Raw genomic sequence first — 23204 nt, 5'->3', positions numbered from 1 at the left:
ATCCTAGCCCAGGCTGCAAAGGTTTATAGAAACCTTCCGAGTCTGAACAAATTTATGTTCAGATGTAAAGGAGACAGGAGGAGCACACAAACAGGAGAGAGCCTCTCCTTCTACCTCCACACCTGGGTTTGTTTTGAACACCAAAGAAAACTCAACCCATTTTGAACACATGGGTCAACACATAAAGCCCCACCTCACCTGGCTATTTCTGCTATCTCTGCTGTTTGTGCCATGAAGTTGTAGGGGTCAGGGTGGTCATCGAAATCTTCATCATCATCTGTTTCTCTGCTGTTGTGCTTCTGCTTGCCCAGCCCAGAGCCACGTATCCTCGGTGTTTGTGTGGCTGTTGAAGTATGGGAGCGTTTGTGTTTAGGGGAGCTGTGATTTGAGCCATATTCCTCCTCCGAAGTAGAAGTGTAATCTGAACCCTGTGGTCTCCGCCTTGATGCTTATAAAAAATGAATTGGTTTCAGATCGAGGACAGTAGTAAAGAGTAACTACAAAAGGGCAAAAAGGTAACACAAAACTAGCCCAAGAGCACAAGGAAAGGAGAGTTTCTGTGCAGATTTTAAGTTTAAACAGCACATTCTCAGAGCTTATTTCCGAGTTGGGCCCCTCTATGGCTCCCATTCACTATACAAATTTGGAGGGGGAAATGCCAATGGAAAATGAAAATGACTGTGTTAATGACTCCAATGTAGTAAATTATTACCACAGTCTTGGCTTTCCATGCACAGAAGCTCTGTGTATAAGCAGCACACATTTCAGACTCCTCATAGTCCCACAGAAGTCCCTGTCTAAAGAAAGCCCAATTTTCAAGCCTGAAGACACCTTTCCAATTAGCTGCAAGTACAAGCAGAAGGAGGGGTTTTTGAGTGAAGAGTAGACTATGGTGCTTGGTGTTATTTGCAAGAGTCCACACCCCTGTGTTCACCTCCTGCCTCGCAATTTGCCATTAATGACACTCTACAAGAGTGTTCACACAGTCAGGACTGGCTCCAACCCCCGGAGTCAAGTGGAAGCTGCCCACTTATCCCAACCGGTTGTGCAGATCTGTAGACACCCAAGTCCATCCTTGCATGGGAAGTATCCAGGTGTCCTTATTTGAAAACTGGGCTCCCAGTGTTTGCTGCCTTGCTACACTCTCTACAGATACCGCTTCATTCCCTGCTGTCTTTCCCTGGAGCATGAAGACCCACCAAACACAGAACCAGCAGAGTTATTTAAAATTACAACAGCTAAAAGCTTCACTGTGTTACCAAGACTATCGTAACACTGAAAAAGTGCAACTGAATTAAGCCAGCATCAGAGATCATACAAGCAAACCCAACAAATTTGGCATATAAGATGCAGGCAGAAACTACCGATAACTGCTGTACAGTGAAAGAAGTATTCCCAGACACTGGCTATCTCACCTACAGCTATAAAAATGCCTTGGCTTAGAATTAATATATATATATATACACAGAAAAAGTAAATTTAGTAGAGTTGTATCTTTTTTTTTTTAAAACACAGTTTTAGAATCAAGAGGTCACCCTGTCACTGAACAGCAAGTTTAAAATGAAGAGACTGATTTTCCAACACTGTATGCCAAAGGAAATCAGAATCAGCTCCCTCAGAATCATTTAAATTACACTGAGTAAACGAATCGTGTACACAGAGGAGCAGGGGAGACAGGCCCTTAGCTTTCAGAATTGGTAACTTGGGTTACTCTGATGTTATCTGTGCATTTCACAGAAAGTTACTTCAGGTGGCCCAACAATATACTGGCATTTCTTGTCTCATGGCCAGATAGTTCATGCTGTTTCTCCGCTAGCAAGACTAACTTTCTCCCACTGGGAGAGTTGGGAACTACTGTGGTTAGCTAAACACTTAAAGAACTCCTGGAATAAATCAGCCACATCTGCCTCCTTACCCCCAAGGCTTGACACTCAGTGCTCTCAAGGGTTGTTGTACCATGCTAAAAAATGTCTTGATGGCACAGTGAGTAGTCCAGTTTATCAACATTTCACTTTTGTTCCAGGAGGGGAGTTCTAGGTGTTGATTTACTATATCTACAACAGCATTAGTACAGAACATGCATCACACAACAGTAAGCACAATGAAGCATGAAACACACCAGTGTGTATTTAGAGCTTGCACAAGGTCCACAATCCTATCAAGGAATTAGGAGGTTAGTATTTTAAGAGTAACTAATTCAGTGGAAGGATTAGCATCATCTGCTGCAACTACAGGCAAGGAAAGGTGTTAGCATACTGCTACAGAGCGCTGGAAATCAAAAACCAATTCATTTGAATAAAGAACTGGCCAACACTTATCATTTTTCTCCGAATGATTTCAAGTCTGTGGTCCAAAGGCAGAGGGAGTGCAAAGAGCGCCTCCTGTTTGGAAAACTCTGACCACATTATTTTGCTTTAAATTTGTTATTGTTTAACAAGAAGTTAATAATAGCATCATCTCAAAAAAGGCAAGAGAAGAAACTGCACATACTCTTTTAGCTTAATCACATTCTGATTTACATGCATATACAAATGTGTAAGAAAAAATCATTACAATTAAAGAGAAAGCTGGATGCACTAAAACAATCCCAATCAAAACAAGCAGCAAATAACATTTTTAGCATGCAATAAAAATGAATAATGCAAGAAGGATAATTACTTCAGCTGTATGAAAATATATTAAAGGACACATCAAGAACTCCAAGACCCCTTACACAGAACTGCTGAAAATAGCATCCCTCTCAACAGGACTCAGAAATCCAGCCGAAGGGGTTCTTCTTGTCCCTTTGGCTACCTAAGCCAAAAACCTAAGCAAACAAATTTCTAAAAACCTAAGCAAACAGATCTGCTTTGCCACATCCATGGCAGGTCAAAGACTACAGGCACAGACCTGAAACTTAGACCAAAGTTGTCGGGGGCAATCTCCCAATAACAATTACCATTCTGGAGTTGTCATCTGAATTGGGCCCACCTCTTAATTAAAGGCTGATTTCAGTATGACAAATGTTGATATTGCAAGGGTTTGCTGAGTGCTCAGCTACAAGACAAGACAGATCCCAAACCTCTGCCTCACAGAAAACAGGACTGCACACCTGCCTCACCTATGGCAAAAGTGAGTGAAAATACACGGAAGTGAGAATTTCTTGGGGCAATCAACATGCAGTGTCCAGCCCCATATTCACATTTACAGGAAGAACAAGGGAATGGCTTTCACAACACAGGGATGTTTATTTCTTGTTCTCCTGTTTCAGATGCCTTCAAACCTGCCACCTTGGACATCATCTGTCACCAACACCATTATAAGCTCTCTGGAAACAAACTTTCAATCTTAGAAGTTAAAGATAAACAGGAACAGAACAGAATTCCTTGTATAATTTCCAGCTGTAGCTCTGGAAAGGCATTAAATTCTATTTGTTTAACAGAAAAATGGCCAACATGCCATGGTCAAATGGCAACCGGTTGTTCAAGAAACAAAGTCACTGGAGGAAAAAAATAGTAGTTATTAGCAATATTCTCACAGACACCACCAAAATATCATCTCACTGGGTATGAGAGATGCTCTGCTGTCTCCAAACCCACAGGAAATCTCAACATCCATGCTGCTCATTAATGCAGACTTTTGTACTCACCAATGCAGCTCCTGTACTACTGAGATACCAATCCTTGGCAACCATGTGCAGCCTGTAAGTCAGAAAGAGGGGAATATGGGAGAAACGTAAAGCAAGAGCACTTACTGGATGAGGAGGAATACTTGACACTGCTTGAACGGGTCCTGCTGAAAGGCTGCTTGGCAGAGGCAGCAGCTGCTGTTTTCCTCGCTGCGGCTCTGACCTCCGAAACGCCCGTCTTCCGATAGGAATCCGCACTGCGGCCTGAAAACCCCGTCCTCGACTGTGCTGTCTCGGAGTCACTGGGCACTGTAAATGAACCTGCCCGTTTCCTTGGCATGGCAAGGATGTCCAGCCGGGAGAGCTTCTTTGTCTCCGTGGGCTGCTTGGGGCCCTGAGCGGCAGCGTCGGGGTTGGAGGCTGTTTTCTCAGCATCGACACATTCATTGTCTGAAGCATCTCCCAGCCGCGCACGGCGTAGCTTGGAGGCCCGTGTGGGCCGCGGGGTGGATAAACTGTTGGAGCGGGTGAGAACCTGCTGGATTTTCTGCACATTGGAGGTCGTTTTGCTCTGGTCCTCCTTGGTGGCCTGCGTGTAAGGTTTCCTTCTGGGAACCGGCCGGGTTACTGAGTGCTCTTGGTCAGACACGACCGCGTCAGGGACTGACAAGTAGGGTGAGCTCGAACCTCGCTCATCATCTGTGAAGTCAAGAGACCCTCGAGTCCCAGCGCTCCGCTTCATCTGGAAGCGTTTGGCGGCCTCTGCACGGTTTGATGACTCTGGTGCTTGTGTTTTCCGCTTCTCCGTCAGCCTGTCCCGAGCGCTGGGCTGCCCACACTGGTCCTGGATGGAAGGTGTGGAGGAAGATTTCTCCTTCTGCAAGCTTGCAACCGCTTTGCGTTTTGGGGCACTCGTCGGGACATTCTTGCCGCTCACCAAGCTGACTGTGCTGGCAGTGTCCACGTCTGAGTCCCCTGACAAGGAGTCCTCCAGCTGACCAGCAGTTTCCGAGGGCTCCAGCTGTTGGCTTTGACTAAGCAATTTGGCTTCCAATGCTGCCAAGGCAGTTTCAGTGTCCTTAAGAAGAAGATGAGTCTCCTGACTAAAGTCCATACGACTTGACCGAACAGCCTCTAAATCTTTAAGCAGAGGGTGACTTGAAATATGTGGGAGTTTATTTTGAGGAACACCACTGCTTGATTTATCTTTGGTAAAACTTTCCTGTCTAACAAAAGATGCTGTTTCCTTTCCTGACATGTTTTCTTGATCTTGAGGAAGACTCTGATGAAGGGAAATAACAACTTTTCCAGCTGCATTTATATAAGCGCTAACATCTTTGACCGGTGGCTTTCCAGCAACTGGTGTGCCAGCACACTTGAAGGAAAACTCCTGATCCTTGACGTCTTTGTCTGCTTGAGCATGGGACATGCTCAGAGAGAGCTTGGAGGGAACTCCCACATCATTGCTCTCATCACCAATGTAGAATGAAGTAGAAACTGGCTCACTCACAGCTCTCACATGTGAGATCCGTGAGGCTCCTGGCTGCCGGCTCTCTGATCTATTGTCTTCCCCCATCTGCTCTGGCATTTTATTGTTCTCTTTATATTTCTTGCCTTTTTCCATGCTGAAGCCATCGTCAGATCTGCTGGCATCACTGAGGCTATCCGGATCCAAGTCTTCTTGGATGAAGAGGCGACTGCTGGGATCTCCATAGGCTTCCGTGCAGTGGTCCTTCACGATGGTTCTCTTGGTAACCTCAGAATAGGACTCCTGGCAAACCAGGACCGTGGGTGTGGGGCTGTCTGATTTATCGCTGGGTGGGAGTTGGGGAAGAAGCCGCCTTGTTCTCGAGGGCACAGAGTTTTCTGGTTCCCCGGGTTTTGGGGCTACGCCGCTTTCTGAAGAGGATTAAGTGGACAACAATCAACTATTGTACAACTATGCCACTTATTTACTTACTTATTTAGTCCACAAAAGCAGTCCCAAGATGCACTTAGAACTAAGCTTTTACGTAATATGAACATCAACAGGGCCTGGCTGCTCCTTGCTCCCTCAGGTTTATCAATACAGACAATATACCTAATTCCTTTGCTGAATCACACTGCTCAACACCACTCCTCTCTCGAGGTTGGATTTCAGATTCATTCTCCCATAATATACCTCTCAGTACAAGCACATACTTTAGAGGCTAACTGCATAGCTGGCGCCCATCTACCATCAATCAGGCCACAGGAATGAGTTGAAAAGCCATCAGACATCAGTGATCCAGTGTTTTAAGCACCATTCCAGACAACATCGCCCATTTGACTAAATAGGTGGTGTTTTTCACACTACAAGTTCTCCTACAATCATATCCCACAGCAAATTCCCAGGAGAAAGACCCTGTAACATTTAAGAGGCTCTGAATTAGAGCTCACTGCCCCAGTGTGGGTGGGTTTATCTGCAAGGACACACTTCATAGAAAGTGCACTCCTATTTCTCTCATGCCGCTGGCCAGGACTCCATATCTGACACCACCTTTAAAAACCAGGATAACTGGTTATTTGGCTATGGTAATATTTCAAGGACTTCAGGAGTCAGGTTCTCACACGGTGTGAAAACAGTAGCAATGACCCCTGAAACAATAGTTTCTTCTAATCTTTATTGGATCTATCTATAGCTGTTGATGTCAAGAAGGTAATGACAGTACTTCTAAACAAAAAAAGCTAAAAACATTTACAAAACCCAACAAAAGTGTTCTTCTCCTTTCCTCACACACCAAGAAGACCAACAGGGTCTGTTAGCTGTCTTCCCAGTTATGATGGGAGTCTGATCTCCTCCCACTCCCCTTCTCCCCTCCATACATACTTTTCTGTGCTGATCTCCATGCTTCAAAGCTGCCACTCAACAGCAAACCCCAGAACAGCCTAAATTTTCAACACAGCCAGACACAGCAGAAGCACACCAAAAAAAAGCACAAGCCAGCAACTAACTCCAAGGCAACTTGCAAAGAGTTTTCATCTGGGATCATAAGCCAATCTAAAGAATCACAACTTGAGGCTAGTTAACACCCAAACCCCTTACAATCTCTCTCCTTCCCAGGTGCCCTTCAGTCATGTCAAACCTAACATTTAAGAACCTCTTGGATGACTCCAAAATGCAAACCAGAGGCTCTTTCTGTCTTCAATCCACTGGGAACAATTCACTCTGTCCCTCCCATCCCCAACTACACCACCTAAAACAAAAAATAAGCCACAGCCAGATGCACAGAAGTTCTTAATTTCTGCTTTTTGTATCATCCTGGCCTAGATTCAGCTTCTTTCAAACAGCAATGCTGGATGAGACTTACCTGCACTTCCATCACCCTGCCCAGAGACAGATCCAGGCTCAGAGTAACTGTCCGCAAGGCTCGCCCATCTGGACACCCACTTCTGACTCCCTTGAGATGCTGCAGACATCTATAACAATGTGGGGAAGACAATGTCAGAAAGAGGGTTTGTAAACAAAATCCTAGCCGCAAAACCCTCTCCCTCTCATACACATATCACTCAGTCTGCTCAAAATGGGAAATCAAGCTACACGTCACATTTACATCCAGACAGAAAAACCATCTACACCTCCACCATCCCAGCAAATCCACCTGGACTGCCCGTACCTGTGCTTCAGCCTGGGACCCACTCACAGCTTTTGAGGAAAATGCCTGGAGCAAGGGTGACTTCTGACTAGTGCCATTTTCACTGATTAGATGCTGATGAGAGCCAGAGTCTTCTTTTTCACCTTTAATTATTGGTCTAAAGGCTGAAGAGATTCTGGAAAATTCAGGTGACTCAAGAACGCCAAAAACCTGAAAAGGTGTTTGCATGGGAAAGATTAAACCCAAGAAAACAGAAAAATATTACCCCAAAATCCAAATCCATGAAGTGTTAGTCACACACAAACTATGATCCCAAAGGGCCGAAAACATTTGCCAACACTTCCATACCAACTAAGTAAATCATTGTTTTCTGTACTCCACAGCAGCAGCTTTAAATACACTTATTCATAGAATTCCATTCACACCCATCTTTCCTCTCTCCTTCATTATTTAGGTGCCGTTGCCTTTAACAGTAGCAACTTTCACTGAAAAGGAGTCCCTTTTCATACCTGAGAAATTTGGGATAAGTGTCAGGAAAGCTATTTACCAGCTCATTTAGAGAATTAGAAAGAAAAATATAAGAAAGCTCCAACCCCAGGGTCTTTCATAGACTGTAGCAGTGAGTGGGCTGAGCAAAGCAGCCTTGCACTGCCACATGAGGACCTGGGAAAGGATACACCTCTGAGATGAGTGAGTGTTTGAGCTATGTGGATAGATTCCCTTTGGAGATAAGCAGGCCTTCCCGAGGGGGTGAACAAGACCTATGCCTTAGCAGGGCTTGTTTCTTTTCCCTGCCTACAAGAAGTTCAGAGGAAGATACCACCATGGAGGGTGCCTTGGCTGGGCAAAGACTGCTATAAAGGTCTCCACTCTCACCTCTGTTAAAAAGTGTGCGGGCAATGGTGGGGGGATAAAAAGCAGAGACACCTCAGAACCTAAGTAAGTCTAGAACTCATGTTTTTCACCTTCCTGACAGAAACTCTGACATGCAGCTATCAACTGCACCAAGTCTGTGGCACAGACCAGAAGTGTGTGGCACAGGACAAGAATTTGGGCAGTTTGCCTGCCCAAGTCACATGGCTGCCAAGACTACTCCCCAGAAATATTCGTAATTTTGTGGCATTTTCCCGACCAGAACAATTAGTCATCTAATGTCAGGACTAGGACCTTGCTGTGGCTTTAAATACCCTGCCCTGAGAGCTTCCGATCACATTTCAAACAAGGTGTAAGGAACAAATGGAATAAACAAAAGAGGGAAGCTAGATCCAGGCTCACAAAACACTGTATACAAAGCTCTAAAACCAGGTTCAATTAAGGCTTGCTTTAAACCTCACATCCTCCTGACTACACTTCACTAAATCTTCATAGCAACTTGCCAGTTTTGTTTTCATAATAGACCGCAGATGAAAGTTAAACCTGAAAATCAGCCAAACTTTGGTTTGCCCTGCGGTTGCTTAGTTGGGTGGGTTGTTTTTAAGCTTCTCCCTCATCTCTGGGGTTTTGTTTTTAGGCTATCACTCACTCTGAAAAATCCAAACATGTATATAGATCCATCTAGGACTGCCTTTGCCCTAGATCACACCCTTTTCTATCTCATCTAGCTGCCGCTTGCCCTGCCAGCAAGCACTGCCTTTCTAACCAGGCACAGCCAAGTACAAAAACACCTATCACTAAGGTTTAGGAAGGATGTAGAGTACCAGCCCTTGGCATTTCCTTTGGCCTACCACAGGATGCTCCCATCTTCCTAACAGTGGGCAGGAGGTGATGCAACATCAAAGCAGAGGCTTGGGAGCAGTCCTAGAGAGCAGAGCTGCTCCCAGCCAAAGCTGTCAGCAGGATCAGCCTGATCTTTATTCAGGTGTTGCCTTTCCTCTAAACAGATGGCAAGCCCACTCTTTCACTTCTGCATCCAAATCCCATTTTGGAAGCAAAGGCAGCTCTTTGCTGTGGGTTTATCTTGCCTTTTACTCTGTGGATTTTCTTCATTTGTTTGTAATTCTGTTGTTTTGATGGGATTTTTTTAAAGACCAGCCTCACAGTTTGTTGGGGCCTATCCTTAACACAGGTTACTCAGGATGATTTTCTACCCATTTCTAACCAGAACCACCTGCTGCACCCAATTACATCCCTTCATGGCAAGAGCTAATTTAGGTCCCCAGCACAAGGCTTGGAAGCCAAAGCCTTCAGCCCTCAGCATACTGGTCAAGCACAAAAAAGCAGCATTTACCTGATCTATCATTTTTCGTGCTTCCTCCACCTCTTTATCCTGCGACTCCGTCTCAATGGTGTATGTGCCTGTTTCGCTTATACTGTCTTCCTCATCATTCCTCCTGCCCTGGGCAGACTTCACCTCCAGAGGCGGGGTAGAGGCAGACTCTGGTTCTGATGATATAACCACACGAGGAGCCACTGGCATGGGCAGAGGGGCTGGTTTCTCAGCACTTGGCTTCCCAGACTGAGCAGTCTCACGCAAGTACTCAGCCATAAAATCCTGAGCCATTTTAGACTTCCTCCCAACGCTCCCGTAAGTTTTGGCTGATGCTCTGGAAGCAGAGGACGACGAAGAGTTGATCCGATCCTCAGTCTTCTCCCTCTTGAAGGAGCTAGTTCTTTGAGTCCCACAGGAGTTGTTATTGGGTTTGCCCGCCTGGGCTGTGAGGTGGGATGGCGGCACCGAATTTCCCACTTTCTCCGCCGGCAGCGCATTCTTGCGCTTTTCAACCTTGGTCTTCATCCCCGGGTCGGTGTCGCTCTGGGAGGAGTGAGCGCTGTGGGTGAAGGACTGCGACCGCTTCTTCCGCGGCGTGTCCTCGAAGAACTCGATGACGAAGGCCTGCTTGTTGTGCAGCATCTCGTGGGGATCTCGCCTCATCTGGCGCTGCAGCCGGGTTTGCTCTGTCGGACGTTCGCTGCCCGCCGGTGTCTCCTTCTCCGCCTTGGGCGCCACAGGGTCTTCAGAGTCGCTCTGCGTCCCGTCCTCGTGCCTATTGCCTGGAAACAAGGCATGAAGATTTGACTTTCATATTCTCAGTTGCTGTGGCCCTCTCATTACCTCCCAGTTGAAATTTATAATTTCAGTTAAAAGAAAAGCATCCTATAGGATTAAACAACTCCGAAGACATCTGTGTGGTACAGGGATTGTATCCCAACAGAAGAAACAAAAGAGAAGGCAGCTCTCTCCTGACCCCACCTTTTACGACTCATTGGCTATCATTTATTCATTTAAAAACAATTCAAGAAGTAATTTCAGCCACATGGGTTTCTGATTTTGTAATGCTGGTTGGTTTAGATACCTATGTTTTGTTCTTTCTTTTTTCAATTTGAATAAAAATTATTACATTATTTTGCCGTTCCGCCCAATTACTGTAGTCTAAGATCACTTCATTAGGTTTTCTCTGCAGGATCAGTAAATAAAACCCTCAGAATGCATCCCAGGAAACCAAATCCCCATGATCAAAGACCAGATCAGTGCATTATAAGCAGGTACATCTCTGAGCACCCACGTTACCCTCCTCTACAAGGGGAAAATAAACCAGAGGGTAACAGAAAAGTAAATTTGCAGGATTCTTTACTTTTCCTGGAGATCTAAGAATCACACCATGACACCCCCATGAGTTACACCATCCTATCACCAGCCAAGCAAAGGTTAAATCATTACTTAAGAGTTCACTAAGCTTAAACTAAGTTTATAATTATTTTCACTTATGTTAGTGACAACCATCTTTACAGCCATCCCTACATATCAGTGCCTGCCTGACCCTCAGCACCTTAGCTCAGGACTGTCAGAAAGTAAGCTGAAGTAAAACAGAAACTTAAAATTAAAACAAAAAATTAAAAGTAAAACAAAAAACAAACCTTTTTTTGGAGAAGGAAACGGGTGTGAAGGCACAGAACACGATTCAGTCAACGACCAGGAACCTGTCATCGGGAGAACGGGGAAAGAGGTCTCTGCGCTCTAGACTGTAATATGTAGCAAGATATACTGGCTAAAATACCACGTGTTTGAAAGGAAAACTGCTCAAACCTACTTTGCAAGTTCTCCAGACTCATGGGTGAAGACCATTTATTACATCGAGTTAACTGTGCAAGATTAGAATTTAATGTAAGATCCATTCAACCCAGGAGTCAGTTCTGTGAAGAGTCTCCTAACACCCTCATGAAGGAAGCCAGCAAACTTTGCATTGTGCCCCGAGGGCTGATAAGCTTCACCCTTGGAAGGGAAAGTTCCTAAATTAAAGGTCTTGGCTAAGAACTCTGCTGAATGCCAAATGTTGAGGACACAATGAAAACATCCACCACGCACACAGATACCCCAGCAGAACACAGTGCACATCCTCTCAAGCTGCAAAGACCTGACCTCTCTAGCCTTGACACCAGGCTTTACATTCACCACGTTGTTCCTGGAAGTGAACAGTTGTTACTAATTAGCCCCAATGGTGGGCACCTCTGATACTGAAGACTTAAGCCTGGTAGGCAGTCAGTGGTAGCCTCAGAGATATCTTCCAAATTAGCCCTGCCAGAACATGTTAGGCAGCTATCGCAGATAAATGACACCCTGTCCTCTGCCAAAGCAGAGGTGGATAAACTCCTCAGGCCACCAACACTGTATGCTTTAATCAAATGTCCAAAGGTTGATTTCTTGATATGCAAATTATGCATTAAATTAGCTCAGCTTCTCTCCAAGCCTTATGGACTGTAGAGAGGCAAGTGTCATCAGTCTAGTGTTCCCGTGCATCACTCAGGAAAACCCTAGGACAAGCAACAGCTGCCCAACTCTCTAGTTTTCTCCAAGAGGAAAGAGCAAAACTACTGAAGGACATTTCTATGCATATTGCTATCCCTGACAATGTCCTCCAGTAAGTCAACAAAATCCAATATGACAATAACAAAAAATCCCTAACCCAAACCCCTCTATCATACAAGTCACAGTAGACTGAAAATAAGACCTTAAATAACCAAGGAGGGCACCTCAACACTGTCCCTTATTGGGAAGGACTAGAAAAAAGCAATGGCAACAAAACAGTTCCATTTCCATGCCATGCCCGACCCCATGGCTGAATATGGGACTTTTCAAAAATATGTATCCATAAAAACAAGTGGGAGGTGTAATATGTAAAACTCTTCGTATTACGAGTCGTTTTTTCCTAACAAGGCCCAAGCAAATATTCCTTCAAGGGAAAACAAGGTATTGCTCTCATTTAAGTAGGACCTTGAGCACAAATAGGTCTTCAATATGACTTAATCAGTTAAAGTTGCAATTCAAAACAATTTTCCAGAGGCAAGGCAGTGAGAATGCAGGAATCTGTGGTCTCCTGCTAGCTGTTCAGTGCATGGTCCAAGAGAGACACCCAAGCAAGCCTAAATCACGTAAAACATATTCAAAGGTGCATGAAAATCATGAGTCCCACAAGCTGCACTAAGAACTGGGCTCCAAACTACACTTCAGACCTTTGAAAATCCTCAAAGAATTCCTCACAGTGACACACTTAACAGGACACAGGTCCACAAAATCCAATGTTTTTGTAGAGAGAAGAATTACAGAGAAGCTTTAAGAGAAGTTTAAGAGAAGAAACTTTCTCCTATAAGCACAACAATTTCCTCTATTTGGGATCATGTACATCTCAACTCTATCCATGCTCTCTTTGTCAGGACTTCTTGTCATCCAACCAACTGGCTCTGGTCATTACAGTTATCAGGATGATCACACTTAGGACTCTTCTGGACTACAGCTACAAAGAAAAGTCATTCCATCAGCTAGGAGAAGACAAGAGAACAAAATTCACTGAAATACCAGTGTTTATCAGCCTGCCTGATCACATGGAAATTATTTTAGACATTTAAAAATCAAAACAGTGTTTTTCAACCAGTTACTGCTGAGCTGGCATTATAGATGTAGAGCAGTCACATTAGAGTGTCCCCAGGCCAACATCACACATGACTTCAGGGCCAGGTGAAGAGCTTGCTAGCCAGATTCAAAACATTAACAGTCATTAAAGTAATACTCTTCATCTTGCAAATTTGGAGCAGAGATAATAAAGCCCAGTTCTCCTTGAAAGGAGAAGGGTTCTCCTCTTTTATTATGCAGCATTTGCATGGCCAACAGAGAGCTATGTCCACATGACAGGATATTCACTCACCTTTAAGTGTCCTCACATGAACTGGCAGGTCACTCTTAGTACTGTAAACATCATCTCCTGCAGACTGACGTCTCATCAAGCTTGGATCATTCTGGACAAGCCAGTCAGCCACTTTGCTCTCTGCTGACATGACTTCTGTGTGAGCTGGTTCCTTACTATATGGTCTTCTCTGTCTGAGCGAAAATTTAGTTACGTGGTCTTTTATCTTTATTTTACCCGGGGTACCATCATCAAATTCAATGGTGAAAGAGGCATGACTCTGTACAACAGGGGCTACCACAGTATCAACATCCTTTGTTGGGATCTCATGGACCTGTGTTTCTGGAGATTTGGATGGCTGCTGAAATTCTTTAGTTGGAATCTCAAAATAACTCGGCTCTCTCCGGAAGGGAAACACAGATTGTTCCTGGGCATCTCTGTAAGTAGAAATATTCCCATTCAGTTCCTCTTCATGTTGGGTTATCTCTTTGGATCTCTCTGCAAAAGGAGAAAAAAGAGGCAATAAAACCTGAAACTCACAAACATTAGCTGAAATGGAATAAAGAAAAAACCACAAGTTCTGTATTTGTTAGCTTTGTACTCTGGCCTCATCATTGAAATCGGTGCTTTGTGGTCTGACCACCAGTTGTTATATTCGCTTTGTTCCTTCTTCCACTGATCCCAAAAGAGAGAGCTGAGCGCGCACACGCACACAGAGTTCTGTGTTTTGACAGAACCTATGTGACTGGCACCATTTTAAGGTTTCTGTATGCCTGGGCTGATATGGAAGGAAGATTCCATTTCACTCTGTTGGATTCACTTACACACACACACACACACACACACACACACACACACACACATACACACAGACCCCCATTCAACTTCCACAGTTCAAAGGAAAAGCCTGAGTGTGCAAAGCTAATCACAGGTATGATTCTGCTGGATCAACACCTAAATCTCTAACATCACTAAGGATAAAACCATATTTTTTCAGTACTACTCAATCTTCTTGGCTAGAAGGTCACTCACTTATTTTAACCTCTTGGAAGGGCTATTAATCATAACCCCTCTCTGCTAGAGAACAGATACACTGTATGTGCATTGAAATATAACAGTTCTTTGTGCAGTAGAGCACTATGCTTGACAGAAACATCAGGTTTACTGCACAACTTGAAAAAGATGCATCTTCCATACATACAGATTCACAAGAACAGGAGTGGTAAGACAAAATGGCTTCCAAGTATGATGAGGTGAGAAACAGATGCAGCACTGCTATGTAACTAGGTCACAAAAAAGCTTAGTAAGGCCTTTCTCATCCACACTGAATTATTCCACAACTGCTGTTTCTAATGTTCAAATATTTTAGGGAAAACATTTTAATTCTCCCTTTTTCCAGTTTCAGCAGCAGCAACCTACACATAGGAACGTGCAAAGACAAGCACAAAAAAAAAGAGTGGTAATTAAAGCCTTGAGACGGGATGGCTTCATACAGTAAACACCAAAAGTGTGCAGAAATTTTGTGTCCCCCATCTTCTCCCACCCCACATCACCTCCATTACCTGAGTAATGTTCCTCTTGCCTTCTGTCCTCCTTGTTATTTGCATCATCTTCCCCCCACCAGGAGGGCTGCCCATAGAGAGGGGTGCGGTAAGTGTTCGTTTCTACAAAGAAAATAAGCAAATACTTTGACACAGAAAATATCAATTTACCGGGTTCACAGAAGTCAACCACATGCCAAAAAGGGAAAAACAGCAGGGTCAGATGAGACCATGAACCTGTTATACTGCAGTTTTAACAACAGCAAATTATATATAATAATATGTTCAGGCTTTTCTTTTTTTTTGCCCTTTTTTCTTCTTTACATTCTACTGCAAGATGGTGACTTCACCTCCCTTTGTTGTCTTTCATAGCTGTGTTTCCCAAATAGTGATTCTTCTCCCTTTCTAGCCTCATTATTCACAGGAAGTGGAAGATTTTCAGCAGGACAGACTACAAAACACTAACCACAAAATTGTCTGCATCTCATCAGCAATTTAGGTGAAAATCAGATTTTTCTCCTCATCTTAATTGGGAAGACTTCAGTTTCAGCCCTTTCTTGCCCCACCATGTCCTTGGGTATTTTGAGGTTAGGAATTTTTTCCACTATTTACCACTCCCACTCTAAGTGACACACATTCCACAGCGGGAAATTCTTGAAGCATTACAAATTTAGGAAAAATGGTGAAACCATCTCCTTACACATTCATAAAGAAGTAGTAAATCTTGCTCTCCAAAGCTTAAAGTAAACCAAGTGGATTCCAGAGTCACTGCAGGACAGAGGTTTTTTTTCTTGGAGAGGCTTCCCCTAGAAGAGCCAGGCTTGCATAATCTTCTCTGCTCAGTGAGCACTCACTGAAAGATCAGGGCTTTCCTGCAACAACTCGTACCCAAAGGAGCTGACCCATTGCTTCTTGTTTTGTATCCCACAAAACAAGACTGCATTTTGGCACTGCCTTGGGCTGCAACAAGTTGAGAAGAATACACCCCAATTTACCTGTGGTATAGTTAATATTACATTTTTTTAATAGTTAAGAGAAGCAAATAAAGTTGCTTTTGTTCTTTCATCTAGAGGTGATAGAAACACCAGGACAGGTCAGGGGCTGAAGTTAAGCTCTATCTTTGTTAGCTGCTTCTGCCTCTACCCGTAACAGCCATCAGCACTGGCTTTACCAGCCACGTCTTAGCCCTGGCTCCAGAGCCAAAGACAGGCTTCTACTGCCAGCTGCTGCTCGGCTTGTGGTTTTCAAACCACACACTGCTCTGTGTAAAGCAGCTCTCAAACAGTCCTGCAATTTTGCATTCCCTGCTTTAATAGGGACATGGCAGAAAGCAGTCGTTAGCATAAAGGAAGTCAGGAGAGGAAGGGGAATTAAGTCAAAGAAAAAAAAAGAAGCCTAATGTTACGCTGCTGTTTCTAAAGCTACACAGAGCCAGTGGCCACTACTTCAGAATATTTTTTTTTCTAGAATCATTCCAGAGATATATAAGCTCATACACTGACAGTCCATAGGAAAAAATTTTGCTTTACAGATGCAGCCCACAGGTCCTCTTCAAGAGATCTTCTTCATGTTTTGAAATGAACCATGCAGCCTCCCTTCACACTGAGGATCAAAAGAGGCTGAAGGTATTACTCTCCTCTCTGCCTAGAGTGTGTGGAAGATAAACCATGTTCCTATTATGTAGGCAGCCTTTGAAAGTTCAAAGGACGAAGCATTTCTCACCATGATAAATTGGAACTGCCAAGCAGTAGGTTTCATAACTGAGGATGGGTAAACCACTCATGGGAAAGGAGGGTTAAAAAAGAAAAAAACAATTCACAAGGTTGTCAATAAACAGAGGCACTTCAGCGTAAGGTTTGGCTTCTGCTAGACTGAGACCTTCTGTCACACAGCCCAGCAGAAACCTACCACCCTCTCTCTTCATGTTACAACTTGCTCACTAGACCCCACCCCAACCATGCAGGATCTGCTCTACCAACATCAGGCACTTCTTTTGGGCACACAATGGATTATCACCCTCTGACTTGCCATACAGATCTTATGGTTGATGCCCTAGAAGCAAATTGGGCCAGGAGAAGGAGAACAACACTTTAACACAAATCCACTAACAACAGTGTTATGTCTGAGGTAATTTGTGCCTAAAGATCAATGGGGCTCAACGCTAACCACTATACATGAAATACAAAGACCACCTGCACAAGCAGCATCTTCCCCAAGGGTGGGTGCTGTAACCACTTGCATCTTGCAAAGAGTTGCCTCATCACAGCGTGTCTCTCCAGCACATCCCCAGCCCCTCACAGGATCACAAAGGCACCCTAGTCTAGAAGTTGCCAGTGATCTATTCCAAGAAAATTATGTGCCCAAAGGGGCAGAAGTGTGTTAAGAGAGCTCACACCCATGCTGCAGCACAGACATCTTCCCAGAAACTGCTGCAAGATCTGTGTCCCACCTGTGTACTGAACATGGGAGCCTTTGTCCCCCAGGAGCTTTTCTACTACAGGGAAAAGGCAGTCAGGGGAGCAAGTCAGACTTTTGGTCAGATATTTTCTGTTGATGGGGAATTTGGGGATTGCAAAGGAAAAAAGAAAGTATTTATAAACAATAATGAGCCAGCTCCTCTGCTGTCTCAAATTTCCCTGAGCCCTAATAGGTGCTTGGAAATTCCCCAAACTTCCCCTCTGACAAAAGCTAGCACAAAGACAAAACCCCTGAGCAGTCAAGCAGCACCTAAAAAGCATGCATCAGGTTGGCCAGAGTGCACAGATCCAGATCCACCAGGGTGGGAGACACGAGAGACACTCCACTGCGCTCACTGCATGGCAGAAGGCTCCTCCTGCCCCACAACACAGAGCTCATGTGGCCCCACCTGAAATGCCTGTTACAGCATCTGTGACAAAGCTGCACATTTGTGCATGTGTGGGGTTTCATTCCTTTCCTCTCCCAGCCTCCAGAATAAACTGGAACTTCATTTTAAAGCTGCAAAAAGCACAGATGGAAAGCCGAGAAGTCAGCATCCTGCTATTTGGGGGCAGTTTCAATATTTTAAGAGCAATTAATGTCTCCACTGAGCATTCATATTAATTTGTATTTTGAAAAACATTATCAAGTGACACAGACACCGTCATTCTTGGCTGCTGCTGAAAAGTGTTGTGGTTTAACCCCATCCAGCAGCCAAGCCCCACACAGCCACTCGCTCACTCTCCCACCAGCAGGATCGGGGAGAGAATTGGAAGGGTAAAAGGTAGAAAACTCATGGGTTGAGATAAAGACAGTATAATAGGGAAAACAAAAGCCATGCAAGCAAAGCAGAACAGGAAATTAATTCACTCCTTCCCATGGGCAGGCAGGTGTTCAGGCATCTCCAGGAGAGCAGGGCCCTATCACACACAACAGTGACAAACACAAATCACTCCAAATATCCCCACCTTCCTCCTTATTTCCGTCACTTTATATACTCAGCATGGTGTCATATGGTCTGGAATATCCCTTTGGTCAGTTGGGGTCACCTGTCCTGGCTGTGTCTCCTCCCAACCTCCCAGGCACCCCCAAATTCCTTGCCAGTGTGGCCATACGAAAAGCAGAAAAGGCCTTGGCTCTGTGTAAGCTCTCCTCAGCAATAACAAAAACATCTCTATATTATCAACCCTGTGCTCAGCACAAATCCAAAACATAGCCATACTAGCCACTGGGAAGAAAATTAACTCTACCCCAGCCAAAACCAGCACAAAGAGCTACATGAATTTGCTGCCCTGCTCATGTCAGAAGCTTCCATCCCTTCTAATTTGCCGGTACAACAGGCCTGACACCTCCCCCTGCTCCAGCTCTTACACAACAATATTGTAGAAAAAGGAGAGGGGGTTAAAAAAGAAGCATGATAGGAAGACAGCTAAAACAGATGGCTGTGACAGAAGTGGGCCAGGGAGCAGCTACACATGCAGTTGTGCCAGGGGGGCTTTGCTCTTCACCAGCTGGGATGCATTTTGGATAGCAACCTCAACCTGGACCTGCAGCATGTCTGCCTGTGTCCTGACACATGCAAACCACCCTGAAGCTACCACCTGTCTGCTGTGTTTGAGTGTAAGATGGATGCTCTTGCAAGAGCAGAGAGACTCGGGCCTTGCTCGGGTGAAGCAAGGAGCACCAATGAAAACAAACTGCTCAGTCATTTTAATGATATGAGACTTCCTCCAATTGATGGCAGCTCGTTACCACCTCTCTCCACTCCGTGCCAGGCTGCCCAGATGGTGCCAATTCATTTAGACATATTTCTTGGCTCATCAATTCAGGCAGACAGCCCGAAAACCATCCTTTTAGATAACTGAATTGAGGTCAGCACAAGCATTCAGACAGATAAATACTGAGCTACCAGTGATGGTGTAATACAGGGAAGGCCACTGACATACATGTTCTGCTCCTGGATTTCCATCTTTGGGGCAGTCACTCAGAAGAAAAAATTAAGGCTATTTCAGCGCAGAACAAGGGAGGTCCATTTGTTTAACAGTCTGACAAAAAAGTGGCCTGTTAAATTAATACAGAACTATCAATCACCTGAAGGAGAGGCACCACAACAAGAGAAAATGAGACGTTTCAGTACAAGGGTCATGTTTACGGAAAAGTGAATCACGCAGAACAACACAAGGGCAGGACCAAAAATACAGCCCAGGTGACAAAAGGGAAAGGAGAAAGGCTGTGTTAATGCTGCTTTCCAGCAGTGAGTGGGCAGAGGAGCTTTCAGGACAAGCATTCTAGCTCCTATTACAGAGGGGTCTGATTTCCCTTGAAGGTGTCTGTCCCCTGTGGTGAGGATAGGACTGAAGGGCTGTGCTTTCACCCAGGTCCTCACAAAGCTTCACACCATCAGGAGAGAGAGACAGTCAGCAACAGCAAATGTCTTTGCTCGCAGAAGCACACACGGCTTTGAAGCTGTCTACTGCAAGTCATAACAAAAGCATGAGAAATCCAGCTTGCTTTAAGTCAAACTGGTTTTGATTCATTATTAATAACAATAATGTCCATCTTCAGAAGATGCAGAGAAGGCTTCTTATGGCAGAGGCCTTGGGGAAAAAAAAAGATGATCTAGCTATAACATTTTAAAATTAATTCCTTACATCTCTGCTTTTTAACTCCTCTCCAAAATAGAGAATTCAGACTTAGTAAGAATAACCAGAAACCAAAATTCTTTGCTGCAGTATTTATTTCACATGTGCATGGCTAATCTAAGCCTCAGTCTTTTGTACCTGCTGTGAACATACACAGATCCCAAGTGCTTTCAAATCAGGCTGATAATCAAATTTATTTGTATCAATTGCATGGTCAAATCTTTAATATACTGCAGTTGACAGCACCACAGCTCAGGCAAAAAGCTGATACACCACCACCACTCCCCTAAATTAAAGGCTAGGGCAGAGCTGTGTGTCTAAATAGCTATTGCCATGATCTCATGGGGAAAGCAGCCAAAGACCATGGAAACCACTTGACAACTAGGCACAACTCCCGCTGCCTCCATCCACACTGCCTGCTGACCTCAGCCCTGGACATCAACAAGACTTTCAAGTCACTCTGTTGAGAGGACTCCCTAATCACACCGACGCTAACCTGGTGAGCAAGCCCATTCACAGATCCTGGGAGAAGCTCAAGTCCTACTCCTGCAATTCGTGATGTCCATTTCAGCTGGACACTGCAAGCAGCCTCCACCCCTGGAAACTCAGGCCTGCAGCAGTTATTCAGAGGTTAGTCATCAGGTCCGGGATTACCTAGTCCCATCAGCCTGTGAGAGCTTTGAAAAAAGCAAAAAATTAAGATCAGCCCGAGGATTAACTGTGTTGAGAACAGAAGACCACAAACTAGCTTATCTCATCAAGTACCTCAACTCAGGTAGCAACAGATGGGGACAGGGATTGTGACCGTCTTGAAATCTGCTCAGTTCAAGGCTCTACCTGGCTTCCTGATTGCTTAAGGCTTTAAACATGAAAGCTGATGGCTATTTTTAGCATTAACTAGCTGAACTGTGGACACTCATATTCATATCTATATCCAACCCACAGGATTTGACAAGCTCCTTGCCTCAAACATTTCACAAAGACCGATGATTTTCTGCTTACGGGCAACATACACCCAAAAGCTGCAAGTTTAACAGCATAAAGACTAAATTGGCTGTTTCCCATTCACTCCCCTGGATTTCTTTATCCTCAACCCCTCACCTCCTCCCATTTCTAAGCAGCTCTAATTGTTCACATTGTTTTGTTAAACCTCTTCTCTGAAAGCTTGCATTCCCTCCGCCTCTTTTCCACTCGGGCCCTGGGAAGCAATCCTTCAAAAGGCTTTTGTCACCCCAGACCTTGCTTTAATTAGTCAATGCAAATTCCTAAATACCTACAGGCTTAGCAAAGCAGCTCTTTCCCTAAAGCCTCTTTCTGCTGCCACTGAGCAAGCCCACTCCTGGTAAGAACACTACATTCTTCTTTCCACTAATAATTTTAAATTGCTGCCACTCCTCCGAGCAGCCAAGGAGAAACCGTGCATGTGTGCAGCTGAAGACAAGGTGAATTAGTCACATCGCAGATGAAAAAGGGACCCACTGATCATTCTGCTCACGTGACAGAGCTGCTTTTTGGAGAGCGAGGGACTGGTTTAATGCTCAGGCTCCCTCTCTTGCTTACGCAGGCTTCAGTCCAATCCAGCAAAATACTTCCAACAAAAAGTCCTAATTTCCTCCATCGTTCAGTGGGGTGAGCAGCAGTTCACAGATTTTTTTAGATCTTCCCATCAGTCCCACTGCACGTGACACACTTCAGTGCTGGCACCCAACAAGAACTCACAGCCCTTTTTGCCTTAGACCTGTAGTCTGGGCCCAATAAGGATGACAGAAACGTAATGCAGGTCTGCAAATCACAGGCTAGAGAAATGGGTCACCTTGCTGAAGAGTCACCTAACATCCTGACTTTGAAGGTGCTCCAAACTTCAACTGCTTACTCTCTGTAGGTTAAAACCAACCACAGCATATTTTGGAAGGTGGAAAGAATAAAAATGAGAATGTTCATGGAACCAGGCAGCAGCAAACACACACTGGCAATGCTTTTCAAGAACCTCCTGCCCCTTGAAAGGCAGCTGGAGAGCTCTTCCCACAGTGGGGTTCACCTCTTATCACCCTCCACACTGTCACAGTTAATCATCACCCATTTCATCCCTTTAGCTGCACGCTTGTCAGGCAAAGTCCCAAACACAGTCACACAACACACAGACACAGCTAAAGCAACACAAAGAAAGGTCTTCTGGTGCAAAAAATGGGAGTTGGGCACACAGGTGCATGTGTTTCCACACACAGCTGGAGGAAATGAGGAGACCAGGGAGAAACATCACCCTGCTTCAGTACAGTATGTCAGCTTAGAGGGATTTTCATAAAGACAATACAAGGGAGATTAAGGTCAACTAACCCACTCCAGTTAGTTATCGTGAAGCCTTAACAGATTTGCCCAAAGTTGTACACTTTTCTAGAAAGCTGCTGTATCTATCTCTAGGTAACCTCACCCAAGATGCTCACCTCACTCTTCTACTTGCCCATCCTCTTCCATCCATTCACCTCCCTCATTCTTCCTCCAACAGACCCAGTGGGCAGTCTCTCTGCTAACCCAAAAGCTTTCCAATCACTCTGCCATCCTGGAGCCACAGACCACCACTGGCAGTCATCTGTCACCAGTATGCTTTAAAATCGTATTTGTTCCTCCCACGCACCAGCAAGCTCTACAAGGCCACCAACTGATACCTGTGCAGAACTGGGGAAAGACCTGTCAGGGCAGTACACACAGGAGGCAGGAAGCTGGTGAGATGGGTGAGACAAGACTGCTGGGGAGGTCCTGGCACACCATGATAGGGAACGGGGAGGAAATAAGTTTGACAAAGGGTCTTTAAAGGAAGGCAGCAGTTGGTAACAAAATGGAGAACAGAAGGAATTTCTCAAATGGAAAAGGTTTGCAGCTGGGGAACAGTGAACATGAAGCAAACGCCTCCCAGTTTGGCAGTCAGTTTCAATCCCACATACTGGCACATTAGGAAGTACAGCTACTTGAGACCATACAGGCCTTTTTGAAAGAAATGGCTTGTTGCTTCTTTGCCTGCCTGCCTGCCAGCACCATGCCACAGCAGCCATACATTTTCTGCTCTGAGTCACCGTCTCTGTTCAAACACCAGCTCACGATTAGGAAATTAAAAATAGACCAGACATGTGCCAGAGAACTTACCAAACCTGCTCAGCCCACAAGTTTTCCAGAACACCCGCAGCAACAAGGCACATATGAGCCATCACACCAGCTGATATTTTTTGGAGGCT

The 23204-nt window shown here is 44.8% G+C and overlaps 1 protein-coding gene across 5 annotated transcripts in view; it reads right to left on the bottom strand.

Annotated features, from left to right (window-relative positions):
• The window catches only part of CEP170B (centrosomal protein 170B), a 58580-nt gene that overhangs the window by 14904 nt on the left and 20472 nt on the right, over positions 1-23204 (bottom strand). For 3 of the 5 annotated variants that reach the window (XM_027674113.1, XM_027674114.1, XM_027674117.1), the window contains exons 7-14: positions 14900-15001; positions 13359-13835; positions 11077-11139; positions 9449-10212; positions 7243-7431; positions 6937-7045; positions 3734-5506; positions 199-448 (exon numbers count right to left, since the gene is read on the bottom strand). In XM_027674113.1, coding sequence (XP_027529914.1) covers positions 199-448; positions 3734-5506; positions 6937-7045; positions 7243-7431; positions 9449-10212; positions 11077-11139; positions 13359-13835; positions 14900-15001 — 3727 coding nt within the window. The remainder of the gene's footprint in view (positions 1-198; positions 449-3733; positions 5507-6936; positions 7046-7242; positions 7432-9448; positions 10213-11076; positions 11140-13358; positions 13836-14899; positions 15002-23204) is intronic. The other 2 variants (XM_027674116.1, XM_027674118.1) reach the window with 1 other exon arrangement.

The sequence above is a fragment of the Neopelma chrysocephalum genome, unplaced genomic scaffold (assembly GCF_003984885.1).
Source record: "Neopelma chrysocephalum unplaced genomic scaffold, ASM398488v2 Primary Assembly neopelma1_24, whole genome shotgun sequence".
In the NCBI taxonomy this organism is placed as follows: Eukaryota; Metazoa; Chordata; class Aves; order Passeriformes; family Pipridae; genus Neopelma; species Neopelma chrysocephalum.
Note: the sequence above shows the minus strand (reverse complement) of the source record. Positions and strands in the feature narration are given on the sequence as shown.